This window comes from Meriones unguiculatus, chromosome 12 (genome assembly GCF_030254825.1).
Source record: "Meriones unguiculatus strain TT.TT164.6M chromosome 12, Bangor_MerUng_6.1, whole genome shotgun sequence".
NCBI lineage: Eukaryota > Metazoa > Chordata > Mammalia > Rodentia > Muridae > Meriones > Meriones unguiculatus.
In genome coordinates this window covers 30,719,474-30,745,294 of record NC_083360.1, presented here as the reverse complement: position 1 = coordinate 30,745,294, position 25,821 = coordinate 30,719,474, and the positions used below count along the sequence as shown (strand labels likewise).

The window sequence follows — 25,821 nt, the reverse complement described above, 5'->3', positions numbered from 1 at the left end:
CATATGAGTTTGTAGCCCGCACACAGACAGAGGCAAGCACACACAGCCATCATCTAGGCACGTGTTCATGGTTATGTGTGTAGAGCAGCTGTATGATATATGTACATGCATGTGCACAGAAGCACAATGTGCACATGATGTATGCATGTACATATGTGTATGAGGCCTGCCTCCGGGCACACACACAGCTCTCTACAGACAGCATTATTTAAACCAATGCAAGAAACCTACCTAAAAATTCCAAAGAAGGTCTAAAAGCTAACGCCAGATGGTCTGGAAATTCGGAGATGCTCTCCTAAATTATTCCTAAGCCAGAGAGTTAATAAAATTCGGGTGACAGGAGATTTTACAATTATACCGAAAGAGCAACTGCACGTTCACGGAGCAGCTTCAGGGAGTTGGCAGAGAATTCACAACCTTAAATGTTTTTATTACTGAGCAAGAGCGACTGAAAATAAATGAACTAAACATTCGACACAAGGAGGGAAAAACAGAACAATAAAGTAAATCCACAGGAGGCAGGAGGGGGTGAAGATAAAGGCGGATTAATGAATTGGAAACAAGAAAAATGGGAGTGCCTGTCAGTAAATCCAAGAGCTGGTTCCTCTAAATAAATAAATAAAATAAACAAACCTCTGGCCAGTCTAATCAGCAAAGAAAGACGCACACAGAGGCCCGCAAGGATGTGGAGAGGGAGGTCAGAACAGCAAAGGCGAGATTGAAAGTGACAAGTTAATACAGTCGATATTCTTGACAAAATTGACAATTTTAAGATAATATAAATTACCAAAATTAACTTAAAAGATTTAAAAAAAAAAAAAAAGCACAAGTCCACACTGCAGAACGACAGGAAAAGGTGTGTTGTGAGGCTCCAGCTGGAGGACTTCCGTCTGGCACAGCCCAGGGGCAGGAGCCCACCCTTCAGAGAGACCTCTGTAGGTCCTAGTACACTTCCAGGGGCAAACCCCCAGCTGGGGACCAGAGAGAGGTTCTCTGGCAGTGGAGGGGTGAATGGCTGACGGAACCAGCTCAACGCCCCCTTCTAGGGCCACTGATTGGTGGCTGCTGTGAGGGATGGGGCTTCTTCCTGGCTGTGTAGAGGGCTGGGCTGGAGGCTAAGGGCCAGAGGCCATGGTGGCACCACCTGCCCGTGGCCTTGATATTGGGGGATGATGGGAAGGACCTGAGTTTCTTTGTACAACCAGAAGCCTTGTTCAGGTGTTGGGAAGAGAGCAAGATGGAGAGGGTCACTCATCCCCAGGACCAGCTGAGGCTCTAGCTATCGTCTAAGCTCTATCCACATCCCCGCTGGACTTGAGTATGGGGCCATGAGTGGCCTCACACCATCCAGCTATACACGGAGTACAACAATGAGAGAGGACCAGCCCTCTGACTCAGCTCACAGATTCTGTCTGGTTTCACATGGAGATCACATACGCTTTGTGCTTTGCTTTGGGAGGATCTTCTTTTTCTCTGATCCCAGAAACTAAACTGACAGTTGTGAACCACCATCTTAGCTGAGCTGGGTGATGCATGCCCGGAATCCCAGCACTTTGGAGGAAGAGATTAGGAATGCAAGGTCATCCTCGGCTATAAGTCAAGTTCGAGGCCAGCCTGGGTTTCATGAGACCCTGTCTCAAAAAGAGAAATTGTGAATGATCAAACTTTCCTTGTTTTGAAGACCTGGCCCATAAAAATCACCCAGAGCAGGGTGGGTGAGATGGCTGAGCAGAAAAAGGTGTTAGCCACCAGCCTGACAGCCTAAGCGATTTGATACCCTCTTCTGACTTACAGCTGTACGTGAAGAGAAAGCACTCCTGTAAATAAGACAGCTTTTCTCTGTGTAGCCTTGGCAGTCCTGGATGTGCTCTGTAGACTGGTCTGGCATTATAAACTCATAATGATCTGCCTGCCTCTGCCTCTCTGAGTGCTGGGATGAAAGGTGTGTACCACCACACCCAGCTAAGTAAATCTTTTTAAAAAATAAGGAAAAAAGTTTTTCCATGTTGTTTGTATGGGTGTTTTGCCTACAGGCATGCACCATTTGTGTAAGGTACCCACAGAGGCCAGAAGAGGGATCTGGATCTTTTGGAACTGGAGTTATAGACAGTTGTGAGCTGCTCTGTGGGTGCTGATAACCAAAGGCTCAGAAATTAAGAGTCTTCCAGAGGTCCTGAGTTCAATTCCCAGAAACCACATGGTGGCTCACAACCATCTGTAATGAGATCTGGTGCCCTCTTCTGGCATGCAGGTGTGCACGCAGGCAGAACATTGTCTACATAATAAAATCTTTTTTTTTAAAAAGAGAAGCTCTTAACCACCTACCTTGCCACCTCTCTAGCTCTTTCTCTTTTCAATATTTATTTGTTCTTTCTCATTAAGCAAATGACTACATCGAGCTAAATGTCTCCTAGGTACAGACCAGGAGCTAAGAACAGGACATTTTTGTTGTTGTCGTTACTTTTCTAAAGTGAGTTCTTACTGTGTAGCCCAAGCTGACCTGGAACTCCTCGCGCAGTGAACTGCTGACAAACCTGTTCACTCCTGAGGGCTAGAATTACAAGCAGGAGCGACAATGACAACAACAAAAAACTCTACACATCTCAAGGGTTCTGGTGTATAGCCTCTCCTCCAGCACCTAGTCTTAAAGATTTTGGGGGGATTTGGGTGAGTGGGGGGTTGTTTTAACTTGGGGGGTTCTTGTTTGTTAGTTTCGGTGCTAGGAATGAACCTAGAGCCTCACACATGCCAGGAAAACGCTCTGCTGCTAAGCCACACTGCTCAGTCTAGCCAGGACTCCGTCCCCATGCCACACCTCCCCGTCTCTCACATGCCATCTGCCTCTTACTGGTAGATTACAGGTCAAAACTTTACTGTCAAGCAATGCCCTGGACCTTCACTGGAGGAGTCTAGGCAAGAGCTGTCATGGAGCCATACTTGCAATTAGTCCTAAATGCCTTTTCTAATTCTTATTTCTTTTTTGACCTATGAATTACATAAATACTCTTCTTGTGAATTTTTAGATTTTATGTGTGTGCATACACACCTATGTATGGCACTTGTGTGGGTGCCTGTGGAGGCCAGAAAAAGGTGTTGGATGCCTAGGAGCCAGAATTACAGGTAGTTGAAAGCCACGTATTTTGCTGGGATTGAACTCAGCAACAAATGGTCTTCATGGCCGACCCATCTCTCCAGTCTTCTCACCAAAAAAATTTTTTTTACAATCAAGTTGTTTGTAAAAAGAAAATTCTTTGGTTTTATCTGTTGTTGTTGTTGCTGTAACAAAGTTATAATCAGATAGCAATTCCTTGACATGTGTTGATATATCCTCCTGACCTACTGATGATCACACTCTGACAGATTCCCTGTGCCTGAAATTCTTTGACTTCCCATTGTGAGGAGTTTCACCAGGGGATTCATATGAGCTCAGTCTTTCTTACCGCTGACCAGAATACCCGCTGGGATAGGAGATTGGTGATTTTTTTCCTGTGGTCTGTCCAGTTTTCTCATGGCATGCAGCTTCTGAGAACAGCTACATTTGCAGTTTCTTCCTACCCACAGGATACTTTAGTCTATTTTCACTTATGTGTTTTTGAACCAATTTGTACACTGCTGTGCCCCATTCTGTTCTCTCCTTTGAAGTTGCTTATTAACCAGCACCCCATGCTTGTCCCTGCCCCAGGGCCTTTGCACTAGCATCTTTTCTCCCTGAGCAGAACATGCCTCTCCTCAGATGCCTCTCCACAAGTCATGAGCAGCACCCAGTCCCCTAGGGTCCAGCCAGGTAATAGCACAGGGTATATGGACACCTGAGACCAGGTTTTCTGATGAGCCCAGAGGTGTCTGTGCCTGCCAAGCCAGGGTGAGTATCAGGCCACAGGGCCACATTGTTTGGGATCCATGAGCAGGACCTACTCCACCTGAGCCCCACAGGGAAAGGCAGGAGTGCTGGCCCCAGGAGAGGATGCACATGGCTTTTCAAAATGGCACTCAAAAGGTAGGAGCTCTCAGCAGAAGCTGAGAGCCTGAACAGGCTGTCAGGGTCCACAGCAGGCTGGACAGAGCAGCTGGCAGGGTATATTTCTACCCCTCACAGCAATAAGAGCCTTGCAGCTCTGAGTACCTGGTAGTAACGGAAACTCATCAGCCCAATCATCAATGCTGACCAACTAACTAGTTGTAGAATTATGAAATTACATTGAACAATCCTTGTCCTGAATGAGACCTTTGAGTAACACACTGTGATGAGGGCCTCTAAACAGAGCAGGCTGTTCTAGAAAACACTACAAGCTTTGGTGTGGCCATAAGAAAGGTTGGGCCATCGCTTGCCTCATGGGGCTTTTCAGATGCAGTCCAGGTTCCAACAACAACAAAACCTATGGGACATCAATGGAAAGGAAAGCTTTAAGGTCATGCCACAGCTACACAAGGAATGTGTCAGTCAAGGACCACTGAACACAGACTCACATGGGTGCCACTGTCTGCTAATGGGTGTGTGGGTAGGGGCTGCTGGAGTGCCATTGGTTCCCAGTCACAGGAAAAGGAATAACACCCTGAAAGCCAATCCCCACTCAACTTGGTGTATGCTCCAGGCCATCTGAGAAGGAAGCAGGACTAATGTCAATCATCTTTCATAAATTTTCTTCGAAGAGAAGAAAAAATAAGGCAATTTTCTCCAGAGATGATCATTACCTGTGTTATCACAAAGCCCTTCCTCATAATGGTGCTCCCTTAATGGTCATCACTTATGGGGACTGGTATGGCCACTTCATGTCCCAGAAGCCCGAAGCCACTGGACTACAGAAAAGCAGCCTCAAGAGACTAAGCCCAACCCAGCCAGCACCGCACCATCAGAAAGCCGGCAGTTTGCCAACCACAGATATCAAAGGCCAAGGAAGTAGATCACCCCAAGCTCTCAGGCTGTGATCCCTCCTGATGGGAGCCTGCAGACCATCAGCCCCAAGGCTGCCAAGCAAATCACACTCGCTTTTCACAGCAGGGTCCTTACAAAAAGCACAGAACTGGCCAGAATCTAGGCAGAATCACGTTTAATAGAAGGCCCTCTGAAAACCCATTTCAAAATAGAGAAGCTCTCCCGAACTGTAGAAGCCATAAAAATGCAAAATACTTCTTTAGGAAAAACTGAATCAAAATTACGCCTCAATTTTCAAAATAACACACAAGTTATCTCCACCGGTCAGGCACCAAGGTGACAAACAGCAAGCACTGCTCGTCGAAAGTCAGTTGCTCTCAATCTGCTCCAGGTCTAGGTCGCCGTGGTCCAGTGGGAAGATGCCCTCCTCTCCTGCACTGTCCCAGTCACTGGGGTCCCCACTGCTCCCACCCTCGCCTGTGCCGGCCTCTGGCTCCCCTGAAGCCCAGGCACTAGGGCTGGTGGGGCCAGGCCTGGCAATCCTTGGGCTAGAGCCAGGTGTGATGATGCCCACAAGACCCTGGGAGTTACACGGGGAGGACACAACAGTCTTCGCCTGGGTGTCGTCCTCATCATCTTCATAGTCCAGGGAGCAAAGGCTCTTCGAGTTTTTCAGAGTCTGCAATAGAAAAGACATGGCTTAAGGCATTTCTGGTGGATGTTGTACAAGACAACATTCTGTCTGCCTATGAGGGTGTCTAGCCTATTCTCCAGTCACCAAGCACCAGTCACAGCCCTTGGGCTGCTTCCTGGACTGATTATCCCATCCCTGGCCTCATCAGAAACCAGGGCCACAGAGTTCCCATAGTGCCTGCTAGGCTGTTTCTCAGAAGCCCAGCATGGACCCACCCAAACCAAAGAAACCAGGTATGTGAGTGCTTAATACCTGGGAAGCTCCAGATGCCAGAGACCTCAAAGAGGACTGCGTCCCAGAGCCTGTCTTGCTCTCAGCAGACAGACTATCCACGAAGGTCCCCATGTACCCCATCTCCAACAACACCTAATTGTTCAAAAAAGGCCTCAGGCAAGGTAAGCCAGTTGGCACTCATCAGATCCCCCCACACACATGGTTCATTCCTCAACTCCTAACTGCCTCAGTCCTGCTTCCCACCTTCCTCTCTCTCATATTCTAAAGGCTGACTTTCCTCAAACACAACACGTGGAGAGCTTTTTCACCCTAAAACATCTAAGACAAAAGCACACATACACACCGAAGGGGCCTCTGACTACCCCTGTCCAGGCACGCACTCTGAACCCTGCCAGCATCTTAGGCTGCCTCCAGGACACTTCCCAAGGCGTATCCAGGGCACAGAGCCATAAGGGCCGGCTGAGAGGCTATGCTCTCTGCGTGTCCTCTGTGAATTCAATTACCAGCTCTGCCCCAAACCAAAGCTCTCCCAGTTTCGAAAGTCCTTGCTTACCCAGAGGTAAGCATATTTCTCTTGGAATTCACCTATGTCCTGAGAAACACATGTGTTATGGCTACACATACCAACTGCCTTTGACATGGCTAGGCCTTGTTTCTCTACCACTTTTCCTGGTTTGACCTTGCATTTCCTTCCTGCAATGTTCAGTCCCTTTTACACGCCCTGTCCATGTCTTTAACACAATCTCCACCAAGCTTCTTTAAACTGGCCTCTTACATGTAGCAGTACAGAGGTGAGTACTCTAGAAGGTATGTGAATACCAGGACAGCAACACAGATGACAAGACACACACCATACAAGCAACACTGACCTTTAGAACATGAGCTTACCAATGCTACAAAACAACAGAAAAAGCCACCCTAAAACTTCTCTGCACTGAGACAGAGCAGCCCAGGGTGGCTTTAAACTCGCTATGTAGCTGAGAACAGCCTTTGGATTCTCCTGCTTCCACTTTCTGAATGCTGGAGTTCCAGACATGTGCTACCACTCTTGACCAAAAATCTACTTTTTGACTAAAAGATCCCTAGAAACAGGCCTGTCACAAACATAGACACATAAGCCCAAAGGGAGAACAGAGCTTCTTCTCAGAGCTGTGCTTTTACGAGAATCAGTTGTCTCCACAAGACATACTGCGATGTGTTTGTTTTTATTGTTCAACTATAAAAAGGTGACTCTCTGCTAGGCATATGGCACTTGGCTATGCACACAACTGTCATCCTAGTGCTCAGGAAGATCTCACTTTCTAGGCTACTGGGAGGGTACACAGAAACGGTTTCAAACAAAACAAAACAAAAACAGTGAACCAATTTGAGAAGTAATATTCCAAAAAGCAAACCCTTAAAGCTATAATAAGCAGCTAGATTCTGGTCACAAAATGAAAAGAAATAGTTTTGTTTTGCTTTTTATTCACATCAAGATAAATTGACCATCCATGTCCCTGTACCAGCTTAAGGACTCTGTGGCATCTTATTTCCTGTGGAGCTGCTAGATAGTGGAAACATCCAGATGCAGGACAGCAGGCCCTGGGCTCGCACCAGCAGCCCCAACAACAGACAGCCTGGGACTGCAGTCAGAAGCCTCAGGACTTCCACCCCCGTCTGACTCGTGTGAGAAAACCCTGCTAGACTGCACTGCCTCTGGGTCAGCACAACAGGAAGCAGCACTCTGATGCTCCTTTATCCACAGAGAAGTAACTGCCACTCAACAAAGAACCTGACACAAAAACACCATCACTGTGAAACCAAGCATCAGAATGTGGGTCACAGCCCACACCTATGCTGACTTGAACTGACACCACCCCCAAAGGATGTCCCCAAGGGAAGTTTCAGCACCTACTGCCACTCAATGATGATCTGCATCTGGGCAGACAAACCCACAGGATTGTTTTTTTAAAGGGGGGCGATGCTGTAACATGCCAGGAACCTTGTTTTTAAAGTATGCATACTTCTTTATTAAAAATACAGTGTTCTGCCTACAATATGCCTGCATGCCAGAAGAGGGCACCAGATCTCTTTATAGTTGGTTATGAACCACCATGTGGTTGTTGGAATTGAACTCAGGACCTTTGGAAGAAGAGCCAGTGCTCTTATTTATCTGAGCCATTGCTCCAGCCCAGCCAGGAATCTTTTGAATTGGGAGAAACTGCCATAGTCTGTTGTATCCAGTTACCACCACAAGTCTCCTCAGCCGTGTCCAAGCCAGGGGGAACACGCTCCTACAACTATCTTGACACTGCTGCCACACGCATCTAAGAGTTTTCCTCTCTCCACATGCTGAGGAAGCATGGCAGATGGAGATACCCAAACCTCCCGCCAGCAAAGCTGCTCCACAGCCCAAGGTGGAGCCAGAGTCTTAGCTGAGTGCAGCAAGCAATGCCTAGAGCCTAGCCACATGTGTGTCTGTGCCAGGCCAAGACCGCAGTAATGTCCAAGGAACATCCATAGCCAACACGTATCCAGGAGGGCCTTTCGCAGGTGTCAGGAAGGGAAAAACCTGCCTGTCCCAAGTTAAAGAGGCCTCGGGTGATACACAGAGCATCTCTGCCTTGGCAGACAAAGGTATCCAGAACCCACAGTGTCTGCCCCCGGCTCTGCCCAAGAAGAGAGGTCTACTCTCAGGGAAGAGTGAATTTAAAAAACGGATAAGGGTTTTAAGAACAGTGGGGATAAGGGAACTGAAAACCCCTGTGCCTCAAATGGAGAGCCCCAGGCCCCCAGAGAGCCCCACTCTTCCCCAGTCTTCCCAGGGACTCCAACTCTGAAGTAGCTGTAAGGGGGGCTCAGAGAGGCCCCAGCACCTTGGCCCCACTGAAGAAATCAGAGATAGTGAGGTGCACTTGTCACAAAGTCAGGATGGAACAGAGCCAACAGACTAGAAACCCAGAAGTGGAAGCTCAGGCAGCAGGCAAATGTTACAGAAATATAAGGTGGGTCAAGGTCCCAGGAAGATGGAAGAGTGGCCTTAAGGGGATGTAAGTACTCTACACTAGGTATACAGAAAAACTCCCCGCCCAGAACACAATGATCCACAATGCCCCACTACGACCTGGGGAGAAGGCAAGGCTGGTGCCCTACCACAGCCACACCCCACAGAGCACAAGGAAGGACAAATGATGGGACAGGACTTTCCTCAGTGGAACAGCTGTTTCAGAACAATGTAATAGCATCCAGGAGACCAGCATCCAAGAGCAAAAAAGGACAGGGAAAGAGGTGGATCCTTGGGTACGGCAAATAACATGCCACGTCTGTCCTGCAATGAGCTGCTGCTTCATAAACCCAACACACTGGTGCCATGGTGTCATGGGCAGAAACCTTACTCTGCAAAATGGGAAATATGTGTTATAACTGATCCCCCCCCCGCTTGGTTTTTTGAGGCAGAGTCTCCTACATAACCCTGGCTGTCCTGGAACTCAGAGATCCCCCTGCCTCTGCCTCCCAAGTGCTGGGATTAAAGATGCTTAACATCACTGCACAGTTTAAACAATCTTAAACTGTGAAGCAGAAAAACAATCCTGAAGTCAACAACAGCAGACAAGGATGGGGAGGTAGGAACCCCCATCTGACAGGGACAGAGATGGGAACAGGCGGAGGACGGGGCAAGGAGTAACGCGGAGGCGGCTGATGATGAGGCAGCTAACAAACAGGTAAGGGAAGTACGGTAAACGGGCCTGGTCACCCTGACATGAGCGGCAGGGTCTGAACATACTGTCTGCCTGCTGGACCTTTTGCCTGTCAGTCTGCATGCAATCCTACTTTGAGGGAAAGCAAGCCCTGCTCTTAATGTTGACCCCGAGGGCCTATAACATTAATAGTGCTACAGACAGAGAGCAGGGATGACTAATCAAGGGCCTATGGTACTCTATGGCTGTCAAAGATGCCCAGACTATATGACCCGAGCTACGGGCAGGGTCTGGCCCTGTGAGGTGCCAGTGCCACTCTGTTCATTACAAAGGCAACTAAAGAAAGCACTGTAAGGCGTTACTCATTTACCCCTGGGGAGGGAGGCACAATCATCATTACATTGCTTTTTAGTAGTCTCAGATGCTAATTATTTTAACTGGAGAGATTATGATAGTAAGATTAAGAGGATGGAAGCTTCAACAATACAAACACACAGGCCTGCACCTCTCCTCTGCTGGCTACCCTGTCAAGAGTCTACCGCTGAGAATGTGCTCAGAAATAGCAGAAGTGTGCACATGTGCCTGTCGGGCAGAGAGCAGAGTCTCAGCCCTAACCAGCAGGGTACTGACTCCACCACAAGAAATCTTAACTGATCAAAATCTAGGGAAAAGGTTTAAAGTCTCTGTGAGGGAGGCACTTAAAAAAGAATGTTTGGGGGCTGGGAAGACGTCTCAGTCAGTAAGGCGCTTGCCACACAAGTATGAGGACCTGGGTCTGACCTCCAGCACCTACATAAAAAGCCAAGTATGCTGCTACATGCTTATCACCCCAGCACTGGGAACACAGAGACAAGGGAGTCCTTGGGCCTCTGGTCAGTTGGCCTAGCCAAGCTGGTGAGCCCAAGTCCCAAATTATGTTTCAATTATGAAAAACAAACAAAAATGTGGTAGCCGGGCATGGTGGCATACATCTTTAATCCCAGCACTCAGGAGGCAGAGACAAGCGGATCTCTGTGAGTTTGAGGCCAGCCTGGTCTACAAAGAGAGTCTAGAACAGCCAAGGCTACACAGAGAAACCCTGTCTCAAAGAACAAAAAACAAAGAGATTATTACACTAACATAATCCCTAACTTCATCATAAATATTTGCCCTTATAATCACAAATAAATGTTGTCCTCACCCCTCATCTAAGAATGTCCCTACAACAGATGGAAAACCACAACCAATCAAAAATACAGAGTTGTGGAGCCCAGCCCAATGGACACATTTACAAAATAACTCCCTCGCCTAAGGCTTAGGAACATAGTGGAAGATGGAGCAGAAAGATTGTAAGAGCCAAAGGATAAAGGAGTTTGTTATGAGACTGTGTTTCCTACTTACGTCGTCAGAAGCCACGAAGTCTCACCAACAAGGACAACATGCCAAAGTGGATCAAGGAAAGACCATGAGGCCTCATGCCTTCACAAAGAACTCTAGAAATAAATATGCATGTGCATGTATGCACATAAAATTAATTAAAGAGGCCATGAATTTGAAAGAGAACAAGAAGAGGTACATGGGAGGCTTTGGAGGGAGGAAAGAGAATGGGAAAAATGATGTAATTATAATCTCAAAAATAAAAATAAATTAAAAAATAAAGTGGGTGACATTACCAAGGTTAACCTCTCGATTCCATATGCACTGCTCACATGAACACACACTCTCACATAAATACACACAAATAAAAACAAAAAGCAAAACCCACAATGCTATTCTCACCTGGCCTCCTATACCACTCACCCTGTCCCTACAACACCATCTGTCTGCACAGTTCTGGGTTTTAGCCAGTGCCTGCTCAGCACCAAGGGCTTAGCACAGTCACTGCAAATGGTCTGCGCCAGTTCTTTAAGCAGGTGCACCACAGTGCATATGTACTACATGGAACTCAGAGAAACTAGGTCCCACGAGACACTGCAGTTTGTCTCCTTGTCACCGCTTCAGATCATCCACTCAGGAAAGACTAAGAACATCAATGTATCCTACAAAAGCCAATGATCAAGAGCCACAGGAGGGAGCGGGGAAGCAGGTTAGCAGCTAAGTATGACCGGAACCTTCCTGCTAAGCTTCCTGTTCAATACCCTGAAGGGATAGAGAGGCAACACAGCTCAGATGCCTCCAGCTGAACCAGGCTCACCTGTTAGTCAGCAACCGCTAACTATACAGTGATCCTGACCTTTGAGTTTAAGTCACAATGGGATGTGGGGACTAAGTGGAGGTTGACAAGAATAGTGTCAGGAACAGAGGACATCTGAATCCTCAGGCAAACTGGGGTAGGGAAGGAGAAGGAAAGGACCAGAGAACACCCAGGTGACAGCCACTGCTCAGGAGGACTGAACAGTGGAGCAGAGCTGAGGTGGGGCCCATCAGGCACCTTCCTCCACAATGAGCCCATCTATAATGTCCCAGCACCAGCACCACCCTAACCAGTTACTTTCCTCCACCTCCTAAGGAGCCCAGAGTGTTCACACTATCTCAAGAACAGAACTATCCCTTGGTCATCCATCCATCTTTGCTACAAGCTACCTTCCTCCCCAAAAGGCAATGGGTCAAGGACTCCTCTGCTGGAAGCCTCATCCTATGCTGTTGTCCTCCTGGCAGACATAAAGTGATGCCACATACCACACCCACAGCACTGGCTAGTATGGAAAGTTTGGATGCCCAGGACTTTGCTGCCAACTTTCTAAAAGTCAACACCACACTAAAATGACCACCACTTCCCTTCTATCAGCACTCTATAATCACACCAGGTATGTGGGCTTTCAACCCTCATTGCTACCAGGAAGAAGTTTCTGGAAAACCTGTCAGACAGTCAACAATAACATCAGCAGGATGCAGAATAAGCATCAACAGGACCTGGGCTACCTGCCATAAGACTGGGACTGCCAGAAAGGCTTCTCCCAAACCTTGTGGCAGTGGCTGTCCTATCTGCACCATCCCCAATATGGGTTCAACAGATGCTAAAGCAGCTCCATTCAGGACAGCCCTGGCACCTACAACACCCAGAGTTTGACATGCATCCACAGTGATGCCTACAGGAGGCAAGTCAGGCCTGAAGCCCTGGGATAGGAATGGGCAATAGAGTCAGGAAACTGCCAATGCCAGTCACCAAGAGAAGAGAGACACCACCCTGCCTCCTCCCAACACTCTCAAGTCCTGGTTCCTACATGAAGAATCAGGGAACCATGCCTTTAACCTGAACATTCAGGAGGCAGAGGCAGGCAAATCTCTATGATTTCAAGGCCAGGCTGGTCTTGTCTACATGAGTTGCAAACCAGTCAAGGCTCCACAATGAGGCACTGGCTGGGGGAGGGAGGGGGATTTGGAAACAACAGGAGTCTATTATTTCTGCTCCTCCCTAACAGCCCAGAGTGGAAGCAGAGCTGCTGGGCTCCATTCCAGCTCTCACAGAGTGGCTAAGAAACCCTAAGGTCCCAGATGCATCCAAGGGAACATGTTCTCCTAGGCACAGTGAGGACCCATTCTCTCTGTTCTCCTTCTCCCCATGGCCAGCAGTTAGCACCTCTCTGGGATCCACATGAATGCAGGCGGTGGTATTGCCAGACACAACGGTCTACCACACTAGATAAAATGTTCCCTCAAAACCAAACACCTCCAGAATGTGCCAGGGATGTCAGGGCGTGAAAGCACAACACATCCAGGTACATGCTGGTCTCTGTGGCACAGCCAAGGCACCAGCTCTGGCTCCCGTAGTCATCACAAGCCAAGGGACTGGCTTTTCAGTGGTGCCAAGCTCTGCCTCTGCCTCCAGGAATGGCTTCTCACTTTATAAACAACTGCAACCCCAAAATGTAGATAGGGCTCCCAAGAAATAGGGATGCCCCAAACACAACAGCTTAGCTGAAAATCCATTCAATCCCTTCTTGCCTCCTCAGAGCCCAGGCAGAGCTCAGATCCACATGTGGGGGCTCTGCATGTGAGGTATGACTGAGGTTTTGGGAGGTCAGCCGGGAAAGACCATCCTCCCACCAACCCAAGCTATGCCATGTTCCCTGACAAGCTGGCCTTACACAGCATGTAGGCTCAAAAGACCCTAGGTAAGTAAGACTACGAGATTGCTGGCCACAACCAATCTCACTCCAAAACCAATATAAGGCAAAACATAGGCTTCCTAAGCACCCCAGAATAAAAGTGTGGCCTCACCCGTGTCATTTTCAGAAAGTCCAAGGATGGGCGCGTCCACCTGGCATCCTCCTCCCGTCTCCGCTTGCGCCGGACCCTCCTCCCATCCAATACACAAGGCTGTGAGCGGCACCGGAGCAGGCCATGGTGCCGGCCTAGCTCAGGTGTGGATGTGGGGGTGCTGCTGGCTGAAGGCAGGCAAACGCTTGCATCTACAAGGTGCTCTTGTGAGAGGGACAGTCGGCGCCTGGAGGAAAATGCGCAGGGTCCTGTAGAAAGCCAGGATGGACCTGAGCTTGTACTGCCCTCACTGCTGTCCACAAAGCCACTGCTGGCTGAAGCTGGCCGGGGCGTCAGCGGCGACACAGGGCTCCTGGGTAGGCCCGGACCTAGACTTCCCTGCAGGGTAGGGTTCCCAAAGCCACTGCAGCACTGCAGGGTAGCACTCCCACCACTGTTGCATCTCCTTTTAGAGATGGGAGTCCACACCTTGGAGCTACCAGGGCGCCATGGGGAACGACATCGAGCCAGCTCTTCTGGTTCAGACAGGGACCGGCAGTGTCTCTTGGTTGGTGGTGCTGCAGGTGGCCCTGTGCTCTCATGGAGGTCCAAGAAGCTGCCCACAGCCATGGGCCCTGGGGATTCCAGCTGCCACTTGAGACCTTCGGTCTGAGACACACCATGTGGGCCCAGTGGAAAGCGGCCTGAGACTGCCTGGCTTCCAATGGGCCATCCTCCATGTAAGGCCTTCCAGGGACTTTTGTCCACTAAGGAAACACAAAGGTGTGGGGAAAAGGCAGATGAGCAATAGGGAGCCACCGTGCTGCCTCCCTTCCCAGGCTCATGGACATACATAAACAAAAACACTCCTGCTTTCATGTTAGTACTACTTCAGGAGCCCCTGGCATCTGAATAACCAGCTAGCACTTGTTCCATTTTTATTTTGTTTCTGGGTTTTGTGTGTGTGTGTTTTTCAGGCCAGAGGCTCTCTATGTAACCCTGATTGTCCTGGAACTCACTAGATAGACCTCAAAGTCACAGATTCACCTGCCTCTGCTTCCTGAGTTCTGGGATTAAAGGCATGCGCCATCATAGCTGCCTTCGGCTAGTCTTAAGGAATTATCTCTCCACCTGTGCTTCCTGAAAATAATCTGGTTCTGATCTTACCCCCATTTTACTAGTACACCATGTCATCAAAATACTTTACCCCTGTCCCTGGCCAGCCTCTAAAGGCAGACCTCTCACAGCCAGGAGCCAAATAAAGCTACTTCTTGGAAATAGCCTCATTTCTTAATGACCCAAGTGGACAGCTAGTCTCAAATCTTCTTACAGATAAGAGGCTTCAGTTGAAGCAGGGTATAGTGGCTCACTCCTGTGATCCCAGTACCTGTGAGGCAAATGCAGGACTGATGAGCATTTGGGTTTTACTTTGTGTCTGGGATACACAGTGAATCTCTGTCTCAAACAAAATAAGACTTGGCCTGGACATCTGGACAGTGGACTGGGACAAGGACTTCCGTGACATCCTCAAGGCACCATTTCTTCACCCCTAGAGCAGGTGCTGGCAATAACCCCTTGGTGGCTGGTCATCCTGTAACACCATGTGCCCAAGACATCACAGGTAAGTGTAGCATAAGGGCACTTCTTTTGCCCCTTCTATCAAACCCACTGAGGAGGACTTAGGAGTCCTTAAAACATCTGAGCCCAGATTGTAGCTCATAAGACTAAGCACCCCAGGATCTAATCTACTTTTCCCAGGCATAGGCCCACATAACAGATCTCCACATACATGTCCAGCCTAGTCCAGCTCCCCTCTGCTCAGCTCATACACTCAGTACAATTTGGCACCCAGACCCTGGATAAGTTTCTCAGAGCTAGCATGGCCCTAGCTCCTGTTCCTCCTGTTGGATGTAAAGGGCAGGCACCTGCTCCAGCCCTCCCTCACAGAAGCAAAGTCAGGTATGTGAGTGTCTTCAAATGGAATCAGTCCAGCTATAAAGCCCAAATATCCAAAAACCTGACCAGGGGATGCTCTGGACACTCTTAATGGGAGGGCATCCAACAGGTCACTTGGTTTCTCCCTGCTGCTTCCAAATACTGTCAAGCTAAGATAATACTGGAGTAGAGGCCACAGAGATCAACACGACACAGCCAGGGTCACCTCTGAGGAAAGATACATCAAGGACTCACAGCCAGGATACATCAAGGACTCTGGAGTGACCTGTCACCTGGGGTGACAGCAAGGAGGTAAGATGGGGGCTAAGGGGAGGAGAGAAGAAAGGAATGTATTAGAGGCCCTCAGAAATTCTGAGCAGAGACTGAGGTAGTTAACATGGTCCCATATGCAGGATAGACTGGAAGAGCCAAAGTCAAGTGGGAGTGACACAAGCTAGGTGAGATGGGGATAAATCGAGACTTCACGTCCCACTTCCAACTGTTCGTGAAAAGGCTGGTCGATACTTCTACTTTAGTAATCTGGTGGTCAAGGGGAACTGGACATGGTTCTACCATGTAAGGTGTTCCAACTGTCAAGGTCAACAGAGCGATTCCAAACCCAGAGTCTTTACTTAAATTTATCAGAAAGGTTCCCCACACTATTCTAAAGAGCAATGTTCTAGGAAGTGAGACAGGAGACAGGTCCAGGAATACTCATTCAGCCAGTGTGTACCACAGCAGAATGGTACCCAAAACTACATACCACCTGATTATCCTTTTCCCGATAGCTGAAGGAAGCCACAAAGTGGGCTTGTGTCTTGCATAAAAGGTAAAGCAGTCCCTAGCTTCCTCCCACATCATCACCAGCAGCAAAAACAGAGGCTTTGCTGAGCCTTGACCCTGGCCCACCCTGCTTAGAGACCAATTCTGACTCCTGGCCCATGAGCAGGGAGGGTGGTGGTTCATGATCTTCCTGTCCCACGCGGAGGTCACACAAAGGTCTCCCTGGGCCTTGCTGTGAATATCTGACTCAGTCCAGCATCAAGACCCCTCCTGGCTCAAGGCCCAATGCCACCTTGCTCCATTATCACCTACTTCACTCAGCCTTAGGAAGACCCTACCTGGGCTTCTGAGACACTTACCGCCAATCTCCAAAGGGAACAAATGGCCACTTTTGTTCAGTTTCTCAGCAGAATACTAAAAGTGACAAAAGAGAAGTCTCAGTACTCATGTGAAAACTCAAGAGTTCACTACAGTAACCCTATTTGTCCCGCTGCTGTTTTAAAATAAAATGTACTGACCTCTGAAAAATACCTTTTTCTTAATAAAAAGGGTTGAGATTTAAAAGAACAAAACAAAACACTTATTTTGTGAGGGGCGGTATAGAGGGGTGGGTTGTGTGTGTGCGTGAGAAACAACATATGAAAAATCGGTTATTACCTTCTACCATGTCAGTACAAGTTTTTTACAAGTTTTTTTTTAAACCTAACAAAATCTAGCTGAACAAATGGACATCATCCTGAGCCATTACAGGTTTCCTCATATTGCTCCTTCTGGTCTTTTCCTTTTGGATGGTCTCTGCTAATGGTCTTTCAAACCTCACCACATAGTTACTTTTCAGAAAGACCTGAGGGGCTAGAGAGATAGTTCCATTAAGAGCATTGGCTGCTCTTTCAGAACACCCCAGTTCAATTTCCAGCACCCACACAGAAGCTCACAACCACCTTCAATTCCAAAGAATCTGATGCAGTCTTCTGACCTGTTCGAGCCCTACATAGAGACATGGTGTACATACATTCAGGCAAAATACTCACACACAGAAAATAAAAATAAATCTTAAAAAAGGACTGAGCCAAGACATAAGACATCAGGGCCCTTTACTGTTCATGACAGTCCAAATAAGATCCAAGCCCTAGCCTGATTGTCCCGTCCTGAGAAAGGTTCAGAGCGCAGGGTGAACCCCATCCATGAAGGCAGATAAGCTACCGGCAATCTCAGAGATTGGCAGGAAATGCCACAGCAACTGCATCAGAACTTTTGGGGAACTGTGTTGCTTCACATAAAGAGAAAGCCAGGTGACTGATATACCTTTATGATTTCAACATTCAGGAAGGCCAAAGCAAGAGGAATACTCCAAGTTTCAGATCAGCTTGAGCTACTTAACAAGACCCTGTTCAATCAACCCATTAAATCAACCAGCCCATCAATAAACAAGACACGCACAGTGGCATATGCCTATAATCCCTTACTTGGGACTCCATAGAGGTGAAAACAAAGCATCAGGAGTTTGGCTACATAACAAGTTCAAAGCCTAGGTAAAACTCCATTTTCAAAAAAATAAAGCTAAAAGGAGTAAGTTAAAAGTTAGGGTTGAGATTCAGAAAAGGTACCTTCAACAATAGGTAGCCTGTCTTCAGATAGGACAGGTCTTCCTCTGCAGTGGATTATGTTTTCCTTAATACAGCTGAATGGGGGTGGTGAACACCTGGGTTCTGTGGGCACTGGACAACCTCAGGCTCAAGTGGAAAGAGAAAGCTGCTTTATAGATACTGCCCTTCCACCACTGTGCATAATTAGTAAGCTGCCCACACCTTTTCAATAGCTACAAATGCCCCAGCATATTGGTTTCCCTTTCCACCTGGCTGGCAGCCACTCCCACAGCCAGCAGTCCTCCTGCTGAAGTCCAACGTTTCCCAAGAGCAAGTAACTGCACTGTTATCATAGCCCTGCTTCCCTAGGTCTGCATGCCCATGTGCATAATACACCCACCATAAGAACCCAATAGACTCCACGAAAGACAGGCTTTTCTTAGCCAACAGAAATGGTTCCTGGGTTAGTTGAGGAGCTGTGGGCCTGTACCTAACCAGATGTACTCAGTGCACATTCAAAGATTGGTGCAGCATAGCCAGACACTTCACAGCAGGTATCTACAAGACTTTGGCTGTGTGAGAGATGGGATGAATAGGTGAACAGCCCAAGGACACAGGTGCAGACACTCAGGACAGTGGGTCTAATTCAAGAGAGCAGAGGGCTGAGTGCATCCATTTGCAGGGATCAGTCTCTATACCATACCACATCCCAGGGCCTTGTTAAGTGGGCAACTGCTGAGCTTCCTCAGGAGATACTCAAGAAAGTAGATTTGTTGAGACAGCAGAGTCCTACTGGGCCAACCCAAGCCTGGATCTGCCCAACTGGACATGGCTGGGGAACACACACAGGGCACCAGCCACCCATACTAAATTCATCTAAATCAGTAGCATGATGTTCCATACTTCTTGTTCCGAGCTTATCCACATAACACTCTCCTCCCTCCTTTTCCCCTGACACCTAGCTCACAGCCTTTTAATCTAGCTCTAATATACCTATCCTGGACTAACACTAATGTTGGTGGTCTTGGCTGGCCTTTCTCTCTCTCTGCTTACCCTGGCATCATTACCCTCTCGCCCATCACTAGAGGGTACTGCTATCCTGATCTGAATCATGGTCCTTCTGCTTCACACCTTTAATCCCAGCACTCATGGAGGCAGAGGCAGGTGGATTGCTTTGAGTTCAAGGACAGCCTGGTCTACAAAGCAAATCCAGGACAGCCAAGACTACACAAAGAAACCCTGTCTCGAAAAACCAAAAAAGACTTTGGTACCTAAAAGTCAAATCCCAGGACCAAGGCATGTCTTAGTTAGGTTTTCGTTGCCGTGATAAAACACCATGACTAAAAGCAACCTGGGAAGAAAGGACTTTCTGGCTTACATATCCTGAGTACAGTCCGCTGAGAGAAACCACAGCAAGAACGCAAGCAGAGCAGAAACCTAGAGACAGGAACTAGAGCAGAAGCCATGGAGGAATGATGGTTTACCGGCTTGCTCCCCACAGCTCACTCAGCCGGCTTTCTTATTCTATACAGGGCCAATGTCCTAGGGATGGTACCATCCTTATTGAGCTGCGCCCTTCCCACCAATCCTTAGTTAAGAAGATGCCTATAATCATATTTCCTCATTTAAGACATTTTCTTCCAAGATATATCTACGTTGTGTAACGCTGAGAAAAACCAACAAGCACAGTATATGATCCCTGCTGCCACCAAGCCCTCAACCAGGAAAGCTCATTGTCTACTTCCTCCTGCGACACTGGCTCCTTAGCTCCCTGCCTCTCTAGAAGTCCAGCTCTGCATCACAAGCCTCAATGCACAACTGAAACGCACATGTAAAATTTAAGTCCCAGGCGTTGGAGAGATGGCTTAGAGATTAAGAGCACTGACTACTCTTTTGGAGGTCCAGAGTTTAATTCCCAGCACCCACACAGTGGCTCACAACCATCTATGGTGTGATCTGGTGTCCTCTTCTGCCTTGCAGGTGTACATGCAGACAAAGCACTCATATACATAAATAAATCTTAAAAATTAAAAAAAAAAAAAGGTCCCAATGTCCCTTCCTGTCTGAGAATACTCTAAACCTAAACACATGTAATGGCTGGGCCCAACTACCTGTCAATTGCTTCTTCCTTGTTGCTCCCCCCCCCAAGTCCCTCACTTTCCCTGCCAACAAAACACTCGTCCATTTTCAATGTACACCCCAGATCTTCATTGTTGCTCTGGCTGACCAGCAACACACGAGGCCACTGCCTTCAACAATCTTCCACCTATGGTCACAAACTATCTGCACCTCTCCTCCCTTAAGGTAGCAATGAGTCAGGTATAATCACTCATTTTTCTTTCTATAACAGCTGACTCTTCAATATCCTCCAAGTACAAAAAAGCAAAGTAGAAAAAACCTGGGTATGTCTCAGGTACAGGGTATAGAAATTGGGAAAAGAGGTGCCTATCAGACCAAATAAAGTGAACAGACAGGCAGAGATGGGAGGAGCCAGTCCTGCTGAGTCAGGGGAGGACTGGAGTACCCTGGCTTTAGAGGCCCAGAGGTACAGGACCAGGACACACTGTGAGTCCATAATGACAAAGTCTATGGTGGCGGACAGCCACTACCATCCCCAATAGAGCCCCAAGCCTGGTGAAGTCTCTTGCTTTCTCCTCCAGCTCTGCTGCCCTTGGGATTCAAAAGCTTAATCAATCTGGTGGCCCACGTGCCAGAACTGTGTCCACCCCCACATGGGGGTCCCCACCCCCACATGGGGGTCTCAAACAGGTAGAACAAACAACCCACACTAGCATCAAAGCCACAGCAATAGAGGCACTGAATGTTTAATGACTTTAATTTTTATTAAAATTTTACTTTTAAAAAACTGATACTCAGTTTTGTTACCAGAAAACTGTCACTGGGTGGTGGTAACGCACACCTTTAATCTCAGCGCTCAGGAGGCATGAGCAGTTGAGTTCAAGGCCAGCCTGCTCTACAGATCGAGTTTTAGGTCAGCCAAGGCGGCATAAAAAAACACTGTCTCCAAAAAGCCAAGAAAAGAAAGTTCTTAATTGTTTAGGATAGCTTGAATAGGTGAATCTACTTTTCCAAGAATAAATTTTATGAAAAATATATTGGGAAGAATAAACACCCTGTAGGCATCCAAACTTAGAAAGACTTCTGCCTATGGTCTCGGCATGAACACTGGCCAACTTGGGCAACATAATCATACAAGACCTCAGGAAAAGAGTGCAAGCTGTCTGTGCGCTTTCTCTGCTTTGTGTGTCTGGAATCCCTAGCCGTGCTCAGAGTGTATCTGTGTTAGCTTCAAGTTTCACGGCACCAAAAGCCAAAGACAAAACATTAAAGTGCACCTGGAAATCAGATGGTAAGTCATAAGTTACAAACATTAAAAATAAATAATCAGCCAGGCATAGTAGTGCACACCTTTAATCCCAGCACTTGGGAGGCAGAGGCAGACAAATCTCTGAGTTTGAGGCCAGCCTGGTCTACAAAGTAAGTTCCAGGACAGCCAAGGGCTACACAGAGAAACCCAGTTTAGAAAAATCTAAATAAATAAATAACCACCAGATGTAATGGCATACACCTGTAATCCCAGGACTCAGGAGGCAGAGGCAAGTGGATCTCTGTGAATTTAAGGCAACCCTGGTCTACACAGCTAGTTCTAGGCCAGCCATGGATACATAATGAAACCCTGTCTCAAAAAAAAAAAAAAAAAATACCACACACACACACAAACCCACCATACCTAATAAAAAAACAACCCACCCACTAAGCTAAAGCAGGTGAATGAATCTCTACTGATAAATCTGAGGCAGGCTCCTGGAAAGGGGTAGTAGCAGGGTCACAGGATCACTTACCCTGGCAGATCTGGTAAGCAGGCCACAGAATTCTATGTAGGTCCGCTATGCATTAGAAGTTGATTTGGTTTGTAGTGATGGTCATGACACACACTAGCCCCTGTCCATGCCCCCACTCAGCTCTGCCTCCACCCTACAGTGTGCTGTCTCCAGTGGACTGTGCCCACCTCTGACCCCCACGCTGACTCACCGGGCCAGCCTCACAGGCCCTGCGGGTAAGGTCATCCAAACTCTGGTTCTGCAGCTTCTCCGTGATGAGAGTGACCATGGTCGGGGCTCTTCCTTAGTCCACATCTATGGGCTATGGATTTCCAAAACACTGGACATCAGCAGGCTCAAGCCATCAGGTCTGAGCTGAAACTCAGGGTAAGAGCTCTGATTTAGAGATGCTGACCCATTTCCAGACTTTTCAGTGCTGTGTCTCTGTAAGAGAAATCACCACATGACCATATGCTTCAGTCTATATTTCTGTTATATACAAAGCATTCCTGTGTTCACAAAATGTTCCTAGCATCCCTCTTTGACAAATATCTTCCCAATTACAAAATAAAAACAAGATTGTTCCTTCCTGAAACCTCTAGTAACATCTTCTAGACAAGCATTCTCAAACTGTGTGTCATGACCCCTTTGGGTTAAAAACCCTTTCACAGGGGTTGCCTAAGACCATCAGAAAACACAGATATTTATGTTACTAATCATAACAGTAGCAAAATTAATTATGAAGTAGCAATGAAAATTTTATGGTTGGGGGTCACCACAACATGAAGAACTATAAAAAGTCACACCCATTAGGGACGCTGAGAACCACTGTTCAGGCGCCAAGGCCTCTCCTGAAGCAGCAAGAAAACCCATGGCAGGCTCTGTCCCCAAAGGGCAATGAACACACGAGAAGAGACAACAGCAGCCACATCCAGTGAGAAGTAAGTTGCTGGGCCCCATACCACAGAGGCATGCTAGCTCTGCAGTTGGCCAACACTGGCCTCCAACTCCAGTCCTTGAAGCTGGGGAAGGAGGGGAATGGGTCTCTTCACAAAAGATGAAGGGTGGGGTACCAAAGGCAAGCTCAGAGCTCTCCAACAGGTCTAGCCTAAGGCAAGGAACCAGGATGACCGTGGTAATGATGAAAAGAGTGTGTGTGGGGGGGGGGGAGTCATGGGCTCTCAGCTTTCCAGAAGCAAGCATCTAAGAACATACAAGAGGCCCTGAACCCTTTGCAGATGTCATCCCACTGCACCCATACAGCTCTAATTCTTCAGTTGCTCACTGCGGACTTGAGCAGGCGCGTCAGTCAGGGGCTACCAAAACCTAAGTAACCAAAACAGAAGGTGGGGAAACATGGCAAACTAGGATAATCAACAAGTAGAGCTGGGAGTTGAGCTCAACAGTGAATACTTGCTTACAGTGCATAAAGACATGGGTTCTATCACAGCACTGAAAAAAAAAAGTATCAAGGTGAACTATCCTGGTAGTCAGCCTTGCCCTCAGCACAATCTGTCATGCAATTGATCAAAACAAGCACATTACTCAAAAAGAGGAATGCAGAAAAAAAGAGAGTAGAGCTCCTAGAAGTTGAGTTAGCCCAACAGAACCACTTCAGGGCCTCTGCAGTGTGTATCTACAAACAACAAAGCACCCTCGGGCTCAGACTACCTCCTTCCACCCAGTAAGGTGGAACAACCTTTGGGAGTGTCTGACCCAAGATCCTTGGGTATGAGTCACAGGATCCACACCTGCAGGAAGAAACATCACAGCCAGGTGGGAATCACTTTGGCAAAACGATGCACCCAAGCCCAAGACTGTCAATAGAAGGAGAAAATCATATGAACATTCTTAAAGATATCAGAAACATCTCAAACAAGATCAAACACCTACTTTCCATTCTTGAAAATATATGTACAATCTGTCAACAGAAACAGCAAATACTTCCTCTATGACTTTGAAATATGAGGCTCAAAAGCCAGCATGTGACTAAACAGGGCAAGATTGGCATGTAGCAAGCACAGGGATAAGAGGATCAGGGCTACATGTCACCATCACCACACTGAGCACACATTGGCTAGCCTAGAGCCTGCCATGAGTTTCCATTAGTGGATGCAGAAAGCAGGTAGCCCAGCTCAGGCCTATCTGTGAGCTCAATTCAATAAAGGTGCCATCAACACGTGGGGCTGGTCTCCGCCAGGGTTGTTTTTACCGCAGCATTCACATGCCACTCCTGTTAGTCTGACGTGAAATTCCATCCACCATGCCTAAAAGCACAGCATTTGGTATACTCAGCCCCAGCAGGGTGACCACCACCTCCAACTTATACCACAGAGGAGCAGCAGCCAGGGCAGGGCCAGTCTGTCTGTCTGTCTTTCTTTCAAATAAAGAAACCTAAATCTGGACCAGCTATGTTCTCCACATGCTCCATGACAGAAGCAGTACTGGTACTCCATAAGCTTTTCAGAGCCAGCAGGGACACAGGGCCATGGGCAGCCTGGCTTTACTGATCAGCTAAACTGAAAGCTCCCACATCCCCAACTTCTGAGCCATGCCCTAACAAGACAAAGGCTTTGCAGTGTCTTCCCTCAAGAATGATGACAAATGGCCGCTCCTGGCCCATGTGCCACCAGAAGGCCTCTCACACACCTTGCTGTGTTTTACTTATTTTTACTTTGTAGAGAGAGACAGACAGATGTAGATATTTTGCCTGTGTACTACACACATGTGGCTTCCATTGAGGCCAAAAAGTGTCAGATGCCCCGGACTTGGAGTTGCAAACTCAGATGCCATGAGTACTGGGAATTGAATGCATTCCTCTGGAAGAGTTCCTCTGCTCTGAGACAGGGTTTCTCTGTCTGTCCTCGAACGCCATCTGTAGACCAGGGCAGCTTTGAACTCAGAGATTCACCGGTCTCTACCTTCTGAGAGCTGGGATTAAAGGTGTGCATGGCCACCACATCACCCAGCTGCAGCCACTGCTCTTAACCGAAGCCTTCTCTGCAGCCTTCACACACCTGCTGTAACCTCATCGCACAAAGAACACACATCAACCTAGAAAGGGTACAGTGCAACTTAAAACAAACAAACAAACAAACAAAAAAACCAACCCTAGGATTTTATATTTTAAAATAAGCCATACAAGTCATTTGAGAAACGGCTGGTTCCAGAGCTGGAGCTCTGAGAGTTTAGGAGGCAATGTATGACTCCAAGGAGGATGAAGGTCTTCTAATGCAACAGGCACAGGAACAATCCAATCCACAGAATGAAGTAGGAGTCCCAAATCTACATGAATGAGTCAGTATCTGTGAAAAATCAGCCAACAAAAGTGAAAGTTCTTCCCTGTAGCACAGTGAAAACTACTAACAGGGTTAGAACAACAGAAAAGCTAAAAGTCCCATTTTACAAATAGCCTAACCGCCTCCTGCAAGGATCACCTGTGAATTCCAAAGGTGAATAGCACATGTGAGTCTCCAAGTACTTTCTCACAAGACACTTTACAAAGAAAAAAATAGCAAAAACTGGCCTGAACCACAGGATCAAAGTGACCACAGCCAGTGACAGGACATACCGATACCTGAGGGGACACTAAGGAGGTCACAGCCCACTGTGGGACTCCACACAAAAACAAAGAACCTCAATTTACTCAGGAGGAAATGTCAGGGGAACTCAGTGAGGCAAACAACAAAATAACTGACAGATCCTTTAAAAGCAGTGAGTTCAGCAGTTCAGAGCACTAGCTGCTCTTCCACAGGCCCCTGATATATGCCTAGCACTCACACAGCAGCTCACACCTTCTGTAACTCTGGTCCCAGGGGATCTGATGGCTTTTTTTGGCCTCCACAAGCAATGCACACACATGTGCACAGACATATGCAGGCAACACACCCTATACACAAAATAAAAATAAAAATCCCCCCCGAAAAAAAATTATAATAAATGCTGGGTCATGAAAGAGCAGAACAAGACCTCACCCAGGCTGAAGGGCACCAAATGCAATAATGATCCTCAAAGGGAC

The 25,821-nt window shown here is 47.6% G+C and overlaps 1 protein-coding gene across 3 annotated transcripts in view; it reads right to left on the bottom strand.

The window, feature by feature from the left end:
* Positions 1 to 5,031: 5,031 nt before the first annotated feature.
* Positions 5,032 to 25,821, bottom strand: part of Fam53a (family with sequence similarity 53 member A) — a 35,534-nt gene continuing 14,744 nt past the window's right edge. For all 3 annotated transcript variants that reach the window (XM_021651706.2, XM_060365508.1, XM_021651680.2), the window contains 4 exons: positions 22,015 to 22,247; positions 16,735 to 16,789; positions 13,679 to 14,424; positions 5,032 to 5,552 (listed from right to left, as the gene is read on the bottom strand). In XM_021651706.2, coding sequence (XP_021507381.1) covers positions 5,241 to 5,552; positions 13,679 to 14,424; positions 16,735 to 16,789; positions 22,015 to 22,092 — 1,191 coding nt within the window. In that variant the 5' untranslated portion in view covers positions 22,093 to 22,247 and the 3' untranslated portion in view covers positions 5,032 to 5,240. The remainder of the gene's footprint in view (positions 5,553 to 13,678; positions 14,425 to 16,734; positions 16,790 to 22,014; positions 22,248 to 25,821) is intronic.